Source organism: Daktulosphaira vitifoliae, unplaced genomic scaffold (genome assembly GCF_025091365.1).
Source record: "Daktulosphaira vitifoliae isolate Bord-2020 unplaced genomic scaffold, ASM2509136v1 Scaffold_1, whole genome shotgun sequence".
NCBI classification, from domain to species: domain Eukaryota; kingdom Metazoa; phylum Arthropoda; class Insecta; order Hemiptera; family Phylloxeridae; genus Daktulosphaira; species Daktulosphaira vitifoliae.
Window position 1 is genome coordinate 64,636,337 of NW_026099572.1, and position 19,968 is coordinate 64,656,304.

The window sequence follows — 19,968 nt, forward strand, 5'->3', positions numbered from 1 at the left end:
CACCAAAAGTAATGATAAAAATACATAAAGATTAAAAATTTAAGTAAATTATTGTGTTTTTTATCTATTTGCTATTGTTTTTTAAGTTTAAATATTTAAAATATTGTTTTTAAATAATATTTAATGCATTATTGTTATATTGTATAATCTGCAAAAATTATAAATGTTATTGTAATATATTTTTCATATTTATAATGAGTGCTATTGAGGGTGTAACCAAAGAAAAGGGGTCGCGATTGCAATTGAACAAATCATTGAGCAATACCGCTCAGTGGGTAAAATTAAATGTTGGAGGCACTTGTTTTTTAACTACAAAAACTACTTTGTGCAGAGATCCTAATTCGTTCTTATGCAGACTGTGTTCAGAAGAATCAGATCTCATATCGGATATGGTAGTTATGATCAATTTAATTATGTTTAAGTAGAGTTTACACAGAATAACATATAATAAAAAAATTTCTCTCGTTTACAATAATTTGATAAATTTTGTATAGAATTTCTATATTGAATCCAAATTAAGCTTTAGATTTTTTCTGTCACATCTAGTTTTATCTGTTCTAATATGGACACAAGTTGATGATGTTGTGATGGCGTCAGTCCTTTTGTCCCAACAATTGTCATATACCCTCAAAACTTGATGCACTATTTCTACAAACTGATCTTATAAAATTATAATAGTTATAAAAGATAATTTTTAAGCTATAAACATACTATTTACTAAAAGCTATAAAAAAAAAAAAAAGTTCTAATATAATTTAATGATGTAAAAAGAGTTATAAAAAATTTGAGGCTTATCTATCAAATTCATAAATCTTTAAAATTAAGTTTGATAGATATTTATCAGGAAGAAAGTTGAACTTTACACTGTAACTGTTTTTGGATTAATTTAATAATTATGGAATTTTTACTAATAGATAGATAATTTTGTGAGGAATTCAAAAATATGAATTTTTTGTTTTTTATACAATAAAAAATGGAAAAAAGAAATTATGAAAAAAAAAGTATAAAATTAAAAAAATCATAAAAGTTCTTCTTGTGTATTTTGTGCTAAAATAATGGTATAATTGTACTTGGTGAATAACAACTAATTCATAATTTATTAAAATTTTTTATACATAACTGAATGATCAATCATAATTATCAAAAATTTGCATTACTTCTTTAAAATTAGTTTAATATCAAAGTAATTATGTGTTGTACACCAAGTATAATTACACATTTACTATAAAAATTGAATTAATTTTTTTTTCGAATTTTTGAGCTTCATATTTTTTTTTCTTGATTGCGCTTTTTCTATTTTTTTTTAATTTGTAAAAAACAAAAAATTCATATTTTTTAATTTTTTACAAATTATTCTATCTATTGGTAGGAATTCTATAATTATTAAATTAATCTAAAACTAGTTAAAATAGAAATTTTTATTTTTTTTAATTAAAATTAAAATAAAATAATGGTAGCACAGTGGGGTCGCGCCTCAGTATAGAAGTGGCATAGTTGGAACAAATAAAGATGATATCTGACAGTGATTAAAATCACTATCATAAGAAACGCTTCGATGTAAATCTGTAGATAGTGTTTAATTTTAAGAAATTGGTAGATTATTTCAAAAGCAACAATACCTCTTATTCTTTTAATCTTATTCCGATTAGTTATTTTACTTATAATTATAATATATGAATAAATAATAATTATAATAATTAAATTTAGTATGAAATTGATATTCACTAATTTAATATTGTAATTTTTACGGAGATATTTATAAAAATAATAAAATAGTTGTATATTTCTTTACTTTTAATGCGTATAAAAAATTTAAAGGGCTTGGTACAATACTTTTCAATACAAAATGTTTGTTATTTATTACAAAGTTATAAGTTTTATACACTGGACTACAAAGATCTTTCATCAGAAACAAAAATATACTTTTCTAAATCAACTTTTTGCGATGTTTTCAAATGTACAATTAGAGTTTTTCTATTACTTCTAAGTTTTAATATTTATAATATTATTAAAAAATAAGTATTTACATATAAAAAAAAATAATTAAGAACAAAAGAAAATTGTTTTAAATTAATATTGATTTTGATTATTAATATGTTAAAAATAAGGAAAATAACATATTTAACCTATTTTTTTAATCCTTCAATGTTGATTTTTGTCAAAGTTTATAATAAAAAAATTAATTTATTACTATAACTTTTAGCTTAATTTGCAAGTTTAAAATTGACACATCATTAAAAAGAAAATATTGTGAGAATTAAAAAAATTGTATTGTTAAGATTAATATGCAGTCAGGAAGTTTTATAATTACTATTTATAGTAAATTTATCAGAAAATCTCAATATTTTTTTGGATTTTTATTGTAATAGATAACTTAAATAGAAATAATAGTAATAATTTCCTAGTAACTTTTAATGTTGAAAAAGATTCTACAATTGAAATATAAACTGAATTAATTTTAATGATTTACTTTAACTAAAATAACTAATCAAAGAAAAGTTGTTAAAAAGATCTAAAAATCCATTGTTAATTCAGGAGAAACTAACAATTATTTTTTTTAGAATTGATTTATATAGCAAAATGTTACCAAAAAATTTGGAATATTATAGTCTAGTAGTAGCACACACAAATAGAGTAAAAAAATTATTAAATTACAAAGTAAAATGATTTTATTTTGTAATTGAAACCTATCATATCGAACTTGATTCGTCAATAAATACTTTGAAAACATTATAAATTAATGATTTTAATTGTCTGTATGAAGAACATGAAATAAGTAACTGTTTAATTGATAAATTAGAGTTTTGTTTCAATTTTTGAGGGTAATATCTTTAACTAGGTACAAATTGTAATCATTTGACGTATCGTTGAAAAAAGTAGGTCGAGTTAGAGCAGAGAAAATAAATCATAATCACAAAAAAATACCTTCTCAGCTTTGCATTGAAGCTAAAACCTAAAATATAGTAAAATAATTTTAATATAAATAAGAAATTTCTCTTGAAATTTGATAAAAATCAAATGAGTTGAAAATTTATTCTAACTTAAAAAGAATTAAGAAAAAAATGCGGAAAATTCCTTGCCATACACGGGTTGGAACCTTGTACCCCAAGTGTGTATAACACGAGTGTTACCGACTCGACAACTGTACGCCGTTTCCGTCGACCAAAAAAAAATGGCAATTTAAGTTAGTTCAAATTTCAAAGTTATTTTTCTCAACTTCAAAAAAACAAAAAAATTTAAATATAATGAACTTTCTATGCTATATCAATTTGATTGATTTGATTTATATAATATTTATGAAAATCTTTGTACTCCCCTTGTCAGGTATTTAAAAAAAAATAAAATACAAAACCCAGAATTTTAACACAAAAATAGCATATTTTTAAATATGGTAGTCATTTTCACTATGAAGACAAATCCATAGGTCAAATTTTTTTTTTCAAAGTTAAGTATATTACATAAGCTTTAATTTATAAAAGTGTCAGAATTTCTGGAACACTTTAAAATAAAATTGAAAATGTCCAAATTTCTATACACAAACTATATACAAATTTCTATCCAAGTTTAAAGTTTTGACCCCCCTTGTATAAAGGGATATGATCCTATTTAAAAAAAAAAGTGTGTCAGATGAAAGATATATATAAAAATTATTTATAAAAAAATAATAATATTGATCCATACATTTTTCAAAAAGTTATAGCAATATAAATTTAAAAATATAAAATATAAAATCGACAATTTTTTCACGGAAATCGTACGTTTTTCTTTAACTTTGGTGTCCGTTTTCACCATGAAGACAAGTACAGAGGTCAATTTTTTTTTTCAAAATAAAGAATATTATATAAGCTTTAATTTAAGGTATATATAAAAGTGTCAGAATTTTCGAAACATTTTCAAAAGTTGAAAAAGTTGACATTTTAAAACCCTTTGCAGTGGGCTGGTAAAGAGTCAAATGTTCATAAAAATATATCAAATTACAGGTAAATACCTAAGTTATTTATAAAAATAAAAAAGGTAAATTGATTCGGTCATTTTTAAAAAATTTATGGCAATTTTAAGTAAAAAAAATTGAAAAAATATCGAAAATTAGCGATTTTTAAATTTGTAATTTTTTTGGGAATTTCCCCCGTTTACGGGGCACGAGGGAATTTTTTTCAATTTTTGAGGGTAATGTCTTTGATTAGATACGATTTGTGATCTTTTGACGTATTGTTCATCAAAATCGGTCCAGCAAGAGCTGAGATTGAGCACAGACACAAAAAAAAAAACACATTATAGTAAAATTAATACCTTCTCAGCTTCACTTTGAAGCTAAAATAGTTAAATTAATTCTTAATTAGTAATTACCTCAAAAAATAATTAAGATAAAAGTAATCTATAACCAGATTCAGAATTAATATCATAGTTCCTTATAGAATTCAAATAAATATTGTAGTCATCAAAATGGCTGTTGTCTTGTATTATTATATTAAAAATATTATTTCACAATTATTTTTTTATTCTAGGACGAAACGGGGGCATATATGATTGATCGAGACCCAACATATTTTAGTCCTATTTTAAATTATCTCCGACATGGGAAATTGGTTTTAAATAAAAATCTTGATGAAGAAGGTAAAAACATTGACTATTATTTAATTTTACTTATATTACAAAATTTCATTTATAATTTTAAGGAGTATTAGAAGAAGCCGAATTCTATAACATTACCGAATTAATAGGCATAATTAAGGAAAGGATTTTACAAAGAGATAAAAAACTCTGTTCAGAACAAGTTAAAAAGCATACATATAGAGTTCTACAATGTCATGAAGACGAACTTACATGGATGATTTCTACTATGTCTGATGAATGGAAATTTGAACAAGTAATTTATTTTGTTTACTGTTATAATTGTATATTTAGATTCAAAAATTAATTTCAATTTAACACGTTGATGGTCAAAATCATATATTACTGTTATAACAGTGGTATAAAAACTATTCTAAAAATGTCATTACTGCTATAGCAGTAATATTTTCAATGATTTCTTATGAAGGAGGAAGTTGTTCTGACCCCATGCATCTCAAAATCTCATAAAACCAGTAGGCACTCTATTTTTAGCTAAACCATGTCATTAACTGTCCATCAACGTGTTAATAAAAATTTTTAATTTATTTGAAAATATTTTATAATGTTTAGTGTATTAATAAAAAAAAATGGGAATTAAGTATAAATTGAACTATTTTTAAATTTTATTAATATGTTATTTTAAGTTGGTAAATATTGGGTCAAAGTATAACTACGGAAATTATGATCAAGCAGAGTTTTTGTGTGTAGTATCAAGAGAAGAAGGCATTGTTGATTCTCCAAAGACAGAATCTACTGATAAAGCAAAAGTAATTATTTTTACATCTATTTTTATTGGCATTGTAATTGCATAAGCCCATGCTTTAACTCATTAATATTTTTTAATATTTTTTGATATATTTTTTGGGATACTTTTTTCTGTAATGCATTTATTAATATTTCATTAGAATTAACCACACTTAAAGCATTTGCAAAATGTTGAATAGCTTCATCATAGTTCTCACTGATCATGCAATCCTCCCCTCTTTCAACCTGTAAACAAATATTCTTATAAATTTGTATTAAGTTATTTTTATTATAATTTATATTACACCTCTTTTAGGACAAATTTTTTAACTGAAATTAAATTGCTTTCTATTGGAAATGTTAATAAATAATGTTCCAGAGTTGTTGCTTGTATCAGATTGTTTTTTTTTCTTTTAATTCGTACCTTTTGCTTGTAAAACTGATCCAAAGTTCTATTTTTATCTGTTTGATACATAATAAATCCTAGAACTGAAATACATACTCCTACTAAAGGTATAGTGTACCGATTAATATATTTACTCTCAATGAAATACATATTTCTATAATATTTATTATTACATTTCAGAATATGTATTTCTTTATAGAACAACACATTTTTGTTGTTATAAAAAATATATAAATATTTATATTTGAGCTATACAAACTATATAGTTCAGCCAGTATACTAAAATATAAATTTTTTTATTTACTCAGGAATTACAACAAAGAGCATCTCGTATGTGATATATGCAGTCAACAAAGTCAATGATAATGCATGTGTGCTCATTCTTTAAGACAATATATAATGTAACCAAAGATCTATGTAACAAATCAATAACAATATGTACAAATGCTTGCCAGAATACTAGATAAAAATTAATAATTTTTTGTTTGAATGATTTTGTATATGATAATTGTATCACTACCATTAATTACATAATTTCAATGCTTACTTTTTATTATATTATAGAATAATTACTACCCTAAAATATATGTTAAAATAAACTTAAAAGGTAGAGCCTGTAAAATTTATAATATTAAAATGAAATAATTTTGAACAATGATAAAATCAAGATGTTGTTTTAATTATACTCGAAGTAGTAATAAAATAAAAGTATTTATCAACAGAATTTTATTTACAGGGCTGAATGTCAGAAAATGTATCAAATTTTTACTCTATATTATTATAAATAATTTTTTTTTTTTACTGTTTTGTAAATTAATTTCATTGAAATTTAAGTATAGGTGTAAATATATAATATTATTCTGTTGTCTTTTTGGCTATTTTTATAATAATAATACTGTAAAAGCTTCAATTTAATTTTATGTATATTCCTTTACTAATATTCTATTTAAACTTATATATGCTTTATATTATTAATCTTGTATACTCTTTTTTTACTTATAATCTAGACTTCTGTAAAGTGTATTTAAACTAAAAATTGTTGTAGGATATTTTAGTTATAATATAATATTTCTAAGATCAGAAGCGTGTTGATATTAATTGACTTATTATATTTCTGTGTTCATATTATTTAATCATTAAGTAATTTATATTATATATTTGTTAAAATCAATTTATTTATGTTTTTTACTTATTTACAATTATAAATATTAATGTTAAATACCATTATTATAAAAGTAAGTTTATATTAAACTCTGTTTAGAAACGTTTTGTTTCAAAATTTTGTTTTACAAATAAAATAATTTTAATTATTGTAAAATGTAGAATTTTCTTCTGATGACAATTTAAAATAAATAAAACTATGAAATTAAGCGTGTGTTAGGATCAGTTTGAACAGTCAAACCACTTTTTTAACACAAAAAACAACTTCATAACTTTTTTTTTGCTTATCACTGTCTGATGTCAGAGTCTTCTTGGATTCTCTGTGAGCTTGTAAATTTTGAATGGGGAGGGGTTTGTATGTGTGGCAAAAAACCAAAAAATAATGGGAGTAGAGCATATACCCAGTTTTTTTTTAAAATTTAACGGTTCTAGAATTTTTCTAAAAAATAATATTACCTGAGACATTTTATACTTATCATGAACAATTATTTTATATATTTTTTGCTTTTATATAATTCAATGTAAAATATGTTAGTGAACTTATAAAATGATTATAGATAATATATGTTTAACGCCATATGTTTAGTAGTTAAATTGTAGGGTATAAATTATTAAAAAAGTTTTTTTCTGGTGACATTATAACGTCAACCAATTACATTGATGACCTTTTAAACATAGAAAAGCAAGGTAAACGCTATTAATGAAATATTAATGACATTAGACAGGCATCATTTCTACTCGTACAAGTAATAATTATTTTATTTGAATCAACTGTTTATTTTAGAAAATCAAATTGCGTAGCACTTGCCACCGTCATTATTAGTTTTTTATCTTTAGGAAACTGCATTAAGTCTTTACTTCCAGAAGATTTTTGATATAAACTTTTGCTAAGTCAATAGCAAAAGTAAGTTACAACGGTTATTATAATTATGAAAAAAATGTAATTTAAGTAAAGTTACTTTTTAAAATGTCTTTACTTGGTTTTCAAAAAGTCAAACAAAATAACGTAACTCCTACTAGTGACGTCGTTCTTGAGTTTAATACGAAAGAATTCGATAACTATTTAAACAGGTAAGTTTTATTTCATTTTCAACCGCAGATTATACATTTATCATGTTTAAAATATAAAAAAATAATTTCATTGATAAAATTCGCTTTAAAATTTTAATTACTTCGGCTTTAAAGTTTCAACCTTCCATAAAAGTTACATTATGTATTACTTTGTTTTTAGCATATATATTAAGTTTAAGTCAAGTTTTATACATTTTGATTTCATATTTAGATAAAAAATAATAAATTATATTAAAATGACAATTATCAAGAATCTCGATATGTAACCCTTTTGCATTCATAGTGCGATATAATGAGTTACAATATTAGAAAAAAATTAGAAGTCCAACTATAATTATTTAGTAATTCTAATTGGTTAATCATTTAGAATTCAACACTGAATATAATTACATTCAGGGTAGGAAAATCTGGGTAATAATCTAGATTATTTTATTTAGATACAAATAATATTAAGAGTTTATAAACGGTTATCTAAACGTTATCTAAGAAAGCTTTTTGTTATTTAGATAACAAATATTTAAAATAATTTGTAGATCTTCGAGTAATGAGATATTTAACAGTATATAGAATTTATTGATCTTTTTCAAAAGTTATTTTATTGTCGTGAACCCATATTTGTTTTATAAATATTAGTTATAAGGAATTTATTGTAACACTAGAAAATATTATATTAATATTTAGAAAGTAACCATTAATACTGTAAATTTCATGTTAATTATATCCTTAATTGTTAATGACATTATTCCTAATAAAAAGGGATCTGACTACTGATTCAGTGGTCAGTGTTCAATCAATGAATGTTACATTATAAATGTTATTATTTTGACTCTTCCTGACAACACTTATCCGCGTGATCGAACTTGGACTTGAACACTCAGTACATCACATAGAAATTGGCATCTCTGGAAAATTTGGTTCAATGGGACACCACTACAAAATCGTAACAAAGAATTGGCAAGACAACCTAAAATCGGCGTTTTGGGATCAATAATTGAAAAATATGAAATATTTATTTTTCGCGGCTTTTTTCTGGTAAATACGATAATTGTAATTAGTTAAGATAGTTTATGCGTTAGATAGAAATAAGTTTATACCTTGTAAAATACTACTATCGGTAAAATTTTCTTTAATAGTTTTTTCCTTTCAAAGGTACAAACTTTACTAAAATTAACAAAAATTTATGTAAAAAAAAAAAAAAGAACATTTTCTTTAAATTGTTAAATTAATATGGCTACACAAAATAATTTTTCTATTTTCGAATTAGCTCAACTAATAAGCGAACCTTTTGAAGGCAAGTCTAATACCTTAAATAATTTCATAAATTCCGTAACTGATGCTTATCTTATGGCTACAGCCGAACAGCATAAACAACTGTTTTTAGCCATTAAGCTGAAAATTAAAGGCAAAGCTAGAGAATTAGTGAACTCAGTAGATGTTAGAGACTAGTCGGAACTAAAAATCCTTCTTATTGATTATTTTGGGGAAGAAATTCGTCCAGATCAATTATGTGTTGAATTACAAACAATTAAACAAAATTAACGATTTTCGCGATAGAGTAGAAAGATTAGAATCTAAACTTTATCAGTCCTATACTTATAAATTAACTTGTAAAATAAAAAAATCAGCTATCAGGGATATGTGTGAAGATTAGGCTTTAGGCGCGTTTAAAAGAGGTCTTTACAATAACCAAATTAAAATTATCGTGTTAACTAATCGAAAAATTTAAGCGAGGCAATCGCTATAGCTATAAAATAATTATTAATTGTTATTTAAAAGCAAATTAATCAATTTTACAATTTCCAAAGAGTTAGTCATAAGTAGCACATATTTACCAAGGAAAAATATATACAAGAATACTCAGATTGATTATATCATTATAGATAAAAGTTATCAGCCAAACATTACAAATGTGAGAACATACAGAGGTGCGGTTGGAGGCTCGTACTACTATCTGGTGATAGCAAAATTTTCCCTGAAACTTTCAGTTAAATGGAAAAGATACCATCAAAAAAGTATAAATACTAAATTAGACAGAGACAAGATCAAAAGTGTTGCTAAAATTGAAATATTTAAACGGAAAGTAACTATGGAACTTGCTAAACATAATGGAACATAACCTGAAAATGGAAAAACCTCAACCTCAACTTAGGAAAAAATCAAAGACTCGCTAACAAATGAAACGAAAAACTTAAAGGTAGGAAAAACAAAAAGGAAAACTACTGGTTCAACGATGAATGCCACGAAGCGATTAAAAAACGCCAGGAAGCAAGAACAATCATGACATAAGACCATACCAATAATAACGTGGAATAACGTAGATATAAGATTACGTAACGTAGCAAATAAAATAATAAGATAACAGAAAAGAATTGCTGAGAATAGGAAGTTAAAAGAAATAGAAATATACAAAACAGACCCAAATTATTTTTTAAAAAGTGCAAATCCATTAAGGAAGGATTTAAAGCATGGATGACTATTATGAATGATGGAAACTGCAGTCTAGTTTCTGATCTTAAGAAGATTATAGACAAATTTAAAGAGTACTTTGACAATCTACTTAACGACAGCACAGAACAAAATACCAGTTACAGTCCATATGAAAAACCAGTGTACCAAACGGCCAACTAGAATTACCCGAGTCTTGTATGGAAGAAATTGAATTAATAGTAAAATCCTTAAAAAATAACAAAGTGCCAGGGGAAAATTATATCAGCTAGGATTGCTCAAAATTGCAGGAAAAGATATTTTAATAATTCTTCATTACCTTATGTCGAGTATATGGAAATGTGAAAAATTAGAAAATGATTGGAACACAACTATCTTATGTCCCATCTTTAAGAAAGGTGACCCAACAAACACGAAGAACTATAGAGGGATAAGTTTGATGGATACTACTTACAAAGTACTCTCCACTGCTATTTTAAATAGGAACGAAAAGTATGCTTCAGAGATAATTGGTGAATACAAATGTGGCTTCCGAAAAGCAAAATCGACCAGTGATCATAAATTTACTATACGACAAATCATGGAAAAATATTATGAATATGACAAGGACTTATATATAATGATTATTGATTTTAAGCAGGCTTATGATAGTATTAACAGGAATCAACTATGGTTAGCACTTGAAGATTTTGATTTCCCAAGCAATCTTGTGAGACTAATTAGAAATTGTAACTTGAACACTTTCTGTAGGATGCGTCACTTAGAAGAGACGTCAACACAGTTTAAGGTTAGGAATGGACTAAGGCAAAGGGATGTGCTGTCTTCTATACTTTTTAACTTAGCCTTGGAAAAAGTAATTATAGTAACGGAAAATTTTAGGGAACTAGAGATTCTTGAAGGTAATACTTTGTTGGTGAATGCTGATAACATCGTTATCCTTGGAGAATCTAAAGCTGAGTTAACAATAAGTACACTTAATTTGTTAAGAAATAATGGTAAAATAGGATTTTAAAATGATGAAATTAAAACAAAGTATATTATTGTTACGAGAAAGCTGACAGTTATGCAAAGTCTCAGGATTGGATAATACTTATTTGAACAAGTTGAAGATTTTAAATATTCGGGAGTTAATATAAACCAAAGAAATGACATTCACAATGAAGTTAAACTGAGACTTGGTTCGGAAAATAGAGGTTATCACACAATGAAAATCATGTTGTCATCAAGGTTACTATCAAGAGAAACTAAAACGAAGCTGTATATAGCTTACTTACGCCCTATTGCGATGTACGCTTGTGAGACCTGGTCAACAACAAGGGGCGATGAACTAAAACTTCTAATATTCGAGAGGAAAATATTAAGAAAGATATATGATCCCATACTAAACCCGGATCAGGAAGTTATGAAAGAAGAAAAAATGTTCCACAATACTTTTTCAGATCTCCAAACGTGGCCAGTCCATCTTATTCTGTTACTTTTCATAAATCCTATAATATTGATCTCTCCAAATAATTCTCCTAACTCTTCATTTGTCCTATTTTCAAATTCACCTTCTTCATTCATTTTTGATCCAAAAATTTTCCGAAGTATTTTTCTTTCAAACACACCCTATTTCTACCTCATCCATTACGCGTATAATGCTATAGGTCTGATTAAAACTTTGTATAATGGTGTATTTGATCTTCTTGAAAGTAGTTTTGACTTAAATTATAACATATATTTGCTGCTATTAATCTTTCTTTTATTTCTTCCGGATTATTTACGTTATTATCCAAGTTCCAAGGTATTTAAAATGTTCTATTCTTTTAAATGAAAAACCTTCTTTTTCTAATTATCTTACCGTGTGATGTTGTCTAGATAGTATTAGGTATTTTGTTTTATCTCCATTTATGCTAAGATCGATTTCTTTCCCTGCCCATATTAGCTCTTTTGTGGATTGTTTCAGGTTCTCTTCATTTTCGGCTATAATCACTAGATCATCAGCATATGCTACAATTGAAAGCTATTGATCATCGCAAAGTTTTATTCCTTCCGCTTTACTAAGAACTTTTCTTACCACTGATTCCAAGGCAATGTTAAACAATGTCGGTGACAACGCGTCCCCTTATCTGAGATCTATCGACACCGCGAATTCATTTGCGTAAGTTCCTCCAAAACTCGCCTTGCATTTAGAACCTTGTGCGCACACTTTGATTAATTTAGTAAGTTTTTCTGGTATACCCATTCAAGACACAACCCAACCCAACCGTTCCACAGTTTCTTTCTATCCATTGAGTCGTATGCCACTTTAAAATCCACTAATACATATGTATATATTTATTAAATTCATGCCTTTTTTTCAAATTGTTTTATTATATGAATATAATCTATAGTGGATTTACCTACCATGAAACCTGCTTGATATTCACCAATAATTTGTTTAATAAATGGTCTCAATCTGTTAAATAAGAGGTTAGATAATATTTTGTACCAAGTGTTTAACAGAGAAATTCCTCTATAGTTCTTTGAGTCCATTTCATCTCCCTTTTTATACACTGGTTATAAGACAGACATTTTCCATGATTCTGGGATTTCCATTGGTGATTAGTTTGTGAAGTTGTTGAAACAGCTTCGTTCCTCCTTATTTTTTGGTATTCAGAAACTATTTCATCAATCCCTGGGGTCTTTACATTTTTGAGCATTTCTATTCCACTTTCTACTTCTTGTATTGTTGGTTTGTTCAATAATTCTTCCACTGTTTCACTTACTTCTATTGTAGTCCTATTTTCTGGTTGTTTCAAAATTTCCTCAAACATATTTTTAAATTTGTTCGCTATCTCACCTTTATCTGTTATAATAGTTCCATCATTCTTTCTTATCATAGTTGTTTTCGGCAAGTAACTGCTTTTACGTTCTTCACTTTTTCAAAGAAAGCTTTTATGATATTTTTGTTGTCGTTTTCTATTTCCGTAATTCTTTGTTTCTGCCATTCTTTCTTATTCATTCTTATAGTTCTTTTTGCCTCTCTTTGTTTACTTGTTAGAGTTTGTTTGTTTTCATTACTTGGGTTTGGTATCACTTTCAGGCGTGCTTTATCCCTTACATCTAAAGATTTTTTGCAATTTTCATCGAACCACATTTTCCTCTTTTTATTTTGTGTATTTCCCAATATTTTTTTGGATGTATCTTTAATTACTTGTGCTATTTTTTCCCAAGTGTTATTTATGTCTGCTTTCTGGTTTATTAGCTGTATTTCTTTATTTTATCTTTCTTGATACACCTTTATTATATTAGTTTTCAGTATGTCTCTGATAATTTTTTCCCCGCATTTTTTTTCTGGTTTTCCACTGATATTCTAAAGTGTATTTTGACTCTTACCAGGAAGTGATCAGATATTGCACTACAACTTCTCATGCTTCTCACATCTATGAAATTTGACCTTATCCGTTTATCTACAAGTACATGATTTATTTGATTCCTTATCCTCCCACATGGTGATATCCATGTCTATTTATAGATATCCATATGTGAGAACATTGTGTTACTTATGACCATATTTCGGTTTGACGCGAAAGTAACAAGCATAGTAGCATTTTCGTTCGTTTTTCTGTGTAACCTCTCCTTACCAATTGTTCGTCTAAAAATTGTCTCTTTGTCTATTTTTGTGTTGAAATCTCCTATTAATATTTTTGGTTTCCAGTTTGATAAACTATCATATAACTTTTCGAACTCATCGTAATTTTGATGTAGTCATGTTTGTCCTCCGTTGGTGCGTAAAAATTAATCACGATCACACTGTACCACTTACATCTAATATCCAAGATGCATAACCGGTTGATTACCGGTCTGAAACTCACTATGCTTGGCATAATTTTATCACTTACTATGAAGCCTATTCCCCTATTCGTACCACCACTATATAACATTGTCATCCCTTAAGACGTGATACTCCCCGAGTCTTTCCATCTCACTTCTTGAATCGCAGTAATGTCTAACTGATACCATTCAAGGCACGTATAATTGTCGTCAAAGTTCGGGTCCTATATAGAAATCACACATTCCAGGTTTTAATTGTTAAATTCCATAACTACAATTTCCGAGGCATTTGTTGTTGTTTCGTAATCGGTGTGTTTTCCATGTAAGGTTTTCATAAGACATTCTACTCCAACCAATTAAGAGTAGAAAGAGACTGAACTTATTAATTAAAGTCAGATCAGAGTTCGGGGCCCCGGGTTCGCAATACCCGTCGCACTAGTTAGTGAGGGGAAGTCTAATATAAAATAAAATTGTTCTTTAAGAAGTCCATAAAACTTCAATAGAAGTTATGTTGTATAAGTTCCCTGTCTGGAAACAAATAGGAACTTTCAGTAGCAGTCACGTGTTGTTAGGCAATGGGAATTTTTTTTAAAGTTTTTGTTTCTTCAATAATAGATTGGAAGGTAAATTATAAAAAAATAATGTCAATATAATGTTGCAATGAACCGTTTCGTTTTATAAAAGTTATTTTAACGTAAATTAGAAACTAATAATATTAATATCGAATGCTTTATTAAAATTTTTATTTTTTTTTAAACTTTTCTATAATACGACATTTGAGAAAAATTGTTCAAATTATGGTGCTGATAACTTCGACTAGATTTGATTTGTGATAATTTGACATATTCTCTAGCAAAATCGGTTTAAGAGGAGTATTCATATAGACAGATAAAAAGAAAACACAGCTTAGAACTAATATTTTTTAACTACTTATCAAAGCTATAAAGTACAATAGATTGTACAAATTAATTATTGTAATTGATATAGTATATCCCACATAATTTTGAACAAAATATAAAATGTGAAATATTTATATATAAACTGCCTTGTTTTTTAATATAGAGTGGGTAAAATATTATATCAGTACATTTAGTTTAAGAGATGTAATAATTACTAGATATTTACCTAAAATTATTTTTATAAATCGATTTATAATTCATTTGATTTGTTTTTAAATAACTTTAAACACACAACATACCAGTTATTACACATTTATTAAAAAAAAAACATTACATGTATAAATTAATGACACTAGTAATATTAAAATTGTAAAATAAAAAAAAATTTCATACTACTTTTTATTTTGAATTTTCCTTAAATTGATACTTTTTACTGTGAATTTTTTAATTCTGTGACATTTGAATTTAAAATATATTTATTTGTGTTTAATATAGCCTATTGAGGTAATGAATTTTTAAATTTATATTATAGTAATTTACTAGAATTAAATAATTCCATAACATAATGAAGATTGAATACACCTTACATTTATTAATTTCAAAACTGTTTTACTACTATGTATTGTTATATTTTCAAAATCATCGGGTAGTTTAACTGATAATTTTTTGTTGATTTAATCATTTCAATTTTCATAAATTTAATGTCTATTCAAACAAACAATAGTGTGCTTACACTTATTTAAATAGGTTCAAATAATTGGACTAATTTTTTTTTTAATTGTTGAACATATTAACTACTGAAAAAAAAATAATAATATGTTTTATACTTTTAAAGATAATGCGTGAGACATATTTAATACATCATCAATGATTTTGTTTAACATGAATTAAAATGTATACATTTTTTTAGAACTGGAGTTCATTATTATATTCGATATGTACTCACGTTCGCGTCTATATTTGGAGTATTTCCAGTTAGTGGTATTTATAAAAAAGACGTTTATAAACTTTCATTCAAATGGTTTTCCCCTGTTGCTATTTATTCGATGTTTCTTTTTTGCGGATTTGCATCTATAGAGATATTTTCTTTGGATTATACCATAAGGAATTTAAATCAAGATAATTTAACCGCTAAAGGTACATAAGTATTTTAGCCAATTTATTAAGATGAAGCTACATAATAATTTTTATACTTTACAGGGGGAATAAAAAAAGCTACGTCAGGAAGTATATTTTATGGAAATGCCTGTTGTGCACTTTGGATGTTTATAAAATTGGCAAAAAAATGGCCAAAGATAATGAGTGATTGGCGTTCTGTAGAAATTTCTATGAAAAGATATGGTGCTCCCATGCTTGGGTGGAAATCAACAACTTTAGCTATGATTTTGCTTATACTTGCATTTAGTAAGTGATGCTAAATATAACTTTAAATCATGTAACCGAAGCAAGATTTTATTGATAAATATGTATAATATTTACTTAAAATACTTCAATTATGAACTTCTTGGAATTGATAACAAAATTAATTTTTATATTTAAATTTAATAATTAAATATCTAAGTTGTTAGATATATGAATGACAATTTATTTAAAAAGACGTTTGAAAAATATTTTAAATATACAATTAATAACATTAAAATTTTAAACAAAACAAATCTAAATTTTTATAGAAAATTAATATATATATATATATATACATATATTTATATATTTTATAAATTTATTTCTGTAGATATTTTCCAAACACAATTATGAATATTTTAACAATATTTTGAGAATAAAATCGTCGAGAGTATAACTACACAACATAGACTGATGGTAATGAAGTTGTGGTGTAATGGGAATAGAGAATACAAAAACAGAAAGAACACAGGAGGAAAATAGAGAATCTGGTGGTGGAAGTTGAAAAGGGAAAAATAATTTTTAAAGACGATAGAAGAGAAGATAAATAATGTGTGGAATAGATTTGTTAGTTGTATAAAGAATACTGCAAAAGAGATTGTTGATGAGAGCAAAAGTAGAATGCCAGGAAATAAGGAAACCTGGTGGTGAGGACGTTTAAAAAATCATAGATAGTAAGAAAAAAAAGTTCAAAGTATAGCAGAAGAGCAAAAGGGGAGAAGATTGAATGGAGTATAAACATCTGTACAAATAAGCCAAGTATTCAGTAAGTAAGGTGAAGTTTAAGAGGTATGATGAGTTGTATGATAGGCTAGGAACACAGGAAGGCGAAAAGAAGTCTATTGACTTGTATGGAAGTATTGTATAGAAGTATGGAAAATATTAGGTGGTATTTCCATTAGGTGGTTGAAGGATCTATTAAAAAAAATTTTATTAGTAGGGAAAATGTCAAAAGAATGGAGGAATATCATTGCAGTGCTGATATTTAAAGGCAAAGGCGACATACAGGAGTGTGGGAATTATAGAGGCATAAAACTTATGAATCATAGTATGAAGATTTGGGGAAAGGTAATAAACAAAAGAATAAAAGAAGAAATATCAGTAACAAAGAAATAGTTTAGTTTTTTGCCTGGAAAGTCAGCAGTGAAGCCATTATTTTGTGTGAGACAACTAATAGAAAAGTATAGAGAAAATAAAAAAGAGCCGTGTATGGTATTTATAGATTTATAGAACGTACATGTTAGAGTACCGAGAGAGGTTTTAAACTGGGCATTAAGAAAAAAAGAAGCCCTAAAAAAGTATATTAATATAATAGAGGATATGTATGATAGTACTTTTACCAAGGTAAAAAGTCTGGGCGGAATAACAGAAGATTTTAGGGTAAAAGTAAGAGTGAACCAAGGTTATGCTTTAAGCCCTTTTCTATTGTGATGGATGAAATGACTAGAGAAAATACCAGGAAAAATACCATGGTACATGTTGCTTGCTGACGATAGTGTCAATAGGAGAAAATTAATCAAAGGCTAGAGGTGTGGAGATCAGCTCTTGAAGAAAATAGTTTAAGAATAAGTAAGACAGAGTATATAGAGTACGAGTTTGATAAAGAAGAATACGAAGTAGATGAAATGAGGAGATCAGTGACAATAAGCGAGGTTGTAATAGGAGAGGTAGAAAGTATTAAGTATTTAGGATTAGTTGTGCAAAAGAACGGTGGTATTGACGAAGATGTAAGACACAGGATTAAGTGCAGGTAGGTGAAGTTTAGAGAAGCATCTGGTTGGGTGTGTTATGCAATAAAAGAATTCGAATGAGATTAAAAGGTACATTCTATAAGACTAGTAATAATATGATGTATGGTTCAGAGTGTTGGGTGATTGACTAGAAAATAGAGCAGAGATGAGAATGCTTCGATAGATGAGTGACTAAAGAGGATAGGATAAGGAATGAATATACAAGAGGGAGTATAGGTGTAGCGTCAATCGTGGATAAGATGAGAGAAAATAGACTTAGATGATTTGGTCATGTTATGAGGTGAGAGGAATCGGAAGCTATACGAGGTGTGATCAAAAAATACCCGGACTGTGTTGATAATATTTATATCAATTAAGATAACGAAATCCTTTAATTAAATAATTTAATTCGATAAAGTAACTTCTAACGAGAATTTGAGCATTGGTTTGAAATCGATAACAATATTTATTTTTATTTTATGGCATTTTTACGAAAACATGTTTTAGTCATGCGTCGATTTTTGAAATGGAAACAATAGAAGAACAACGTGTGTGTGTAAAATTTTGTTTTAAATTAGGGAAAAGTTCTAGTGAAACTTTTAAACTTTTGAAGCAAGCTTTTGGAGATGATGTTCTGTCTCGGACATGTTTTGAGTGGTTCCTCGTCTCTTAACCAATGAACAAAAACAAAACCAAACAAATTTGGCTGCGATTCGGCTCATGCCCAATTCTTTGGTTAATATTTTTTGGCAAGAACCATAAGATATTCCGACGTCTTCTGCAACTTCTCTGATAGTTAATCGACGATTATTTCGAATAATTTCACGAACACGAGCAACAATTTCATTTGTTTTACTGGTCGATGGTCTACCAGATCGTTCGTTATCCTTAGTGGATGACCTACCTTCCTTAAACCGTTTAAACCACTCCAAACATGTTGTCCGAGACAGAACATCATCTCCAAAGGCCTGCTTCAAAAGTTTAAAAGTTTCACTAGAACTTTTCCCTAATTTAAAACAAAATTTTACTCACACACGTTGTTCTTCTATTGTTTCCATTTCAAAAATCGACGCATGACTGAAACATGTTTTCGTAAAAATGCCATAAAATAAAAATAAATATTGTTATCGATTTCAAACCAATGCTCAAATTCTCGTTAGAAGTTACTTTATCGAATTAAATTATCGGGATTTCGTTATCTTAATTGATATAAATATTATTAACACAGTCCGGGTATTTTTTGATCACACCTCGTATATAGGTGTATATTGGTGTAGAAAGGGTAGGAGTAGAGTTGGGGTTATTGGAGGTATATATGGTGTATAAGTGTTCAAAATGTATTTTGGTATTTTGACATTTTATAGTATATTATGTCATTTTTTTTAGGTTTATAAATATAAATATTCGTAAATATATTATTAATGTATAAATTTTATACCTTAATAATATATTAACAAAAATATTATAATTAAAAATAAAAACATGGATAAAAAAAACCCAGCACAGGGGGGTCGCGGCACAGTGGTGACGTGGCATAGTTGGATCAAGTATAATGATATCTGACAGTGATTAAAATCACTATCAAAAATAAACGCTTCGATGCAAATCTTTAGATAGTGTTTAATTTTAAAAAAATTGGTGTTTTATTCCAAAAGCTACTTGATCTGCTGGTTCCTTATTAATATCTCGATTAAGATAAAGTATG

At 26.9% G+C, this 19,968-nt stretch overlaps 2 protein-coding genes across 3 annotated transcripts in view; both read left to right on the forward strand.

Moving 5' to 3' along the window:
* The first annotated feature begins 44 nt into the window (after positions 1-44).
* On the forward strand, positions 45-6,932 carry LOC126906459 (BTB/POZ domain-containing protein KCTD5-like). The gene is made up of 5 exons (XM_050687054.1): positions 45-392; positions 4,506-4,614; positions 4,677-4,867; positions 5,256-5,378; positions 6,070-6,932. The coding sequence occupies exons 1-5, from the start codon at positions 195-197 to the stop codon at positions 6,097-6,099; spliced, it is 651 nt and encodes a 216-aa protein (XP_050543011.1). The 5' UTR covers positions 45-194; the 3' UTR covers positions 6,100-6,932.
* Positions 6,933-7,548: 616 nt separating this feature from the next.
* Positions 7,549-19,968, forward strand: part of LOC126897012 (gustatory receptor for sugar taste 64f-like) — an 18,953-nt gene continuing 6,533 nt past the window's right edge. The window contains exons 1-4 of one of the 2 annotated variants that reach the window (XM_050670353.1): positions 7,549-7,668; positions 7,760-7,993; positions 16,043-16,269; positions 16,333-16,536. In XM_050670353.1, coding sequence (XP_050526310.1) covers positions 7,890-7,993; positions 16,043-16,269; positions 16,333-16,536 — 535 coding nt within the window. In that variant the 5' untranslated portion in view covers positions 7,549-7,668; positions 7,760-7,889. Of the gene's footprint in view, positions 7,669-7,759; positions 7,994-8,602; positions 9,026-16,042; positions 16,270-16,332; positions 16,537-19,968 lie in introns of those variants that run through there. The other variant, XM_050670361.1, reaches the window with a different exon arrangement.

What these genes read in the sequence shown, in the direction of transcription:
- LOC126906459 (XM_050687054.1), top strand. Translation starts at nt 195, where the DNA reads ATGAGTGCTATTGAGGGTGTAACCAAAGAAAAGGGGTCGCGATTGCAA. An exon ending in ATGAATGGAAATTTGAACAA is followed by an intron (nt 4,868 to 5,255) that starts GTAATTTATTTT and finishes TGTTATTTTAAG; the next exon opens with TTGGTAAATATTGGGTCAAA. An exon ending in AATCTACTGATAAAGCAAAA is followed by an intron (nt 5,379 to 6,069) that starts GTAATTATTTTT and finishes TTATTTACTCAG; the next exon opens with GAATTACAACAAAGAGCATC.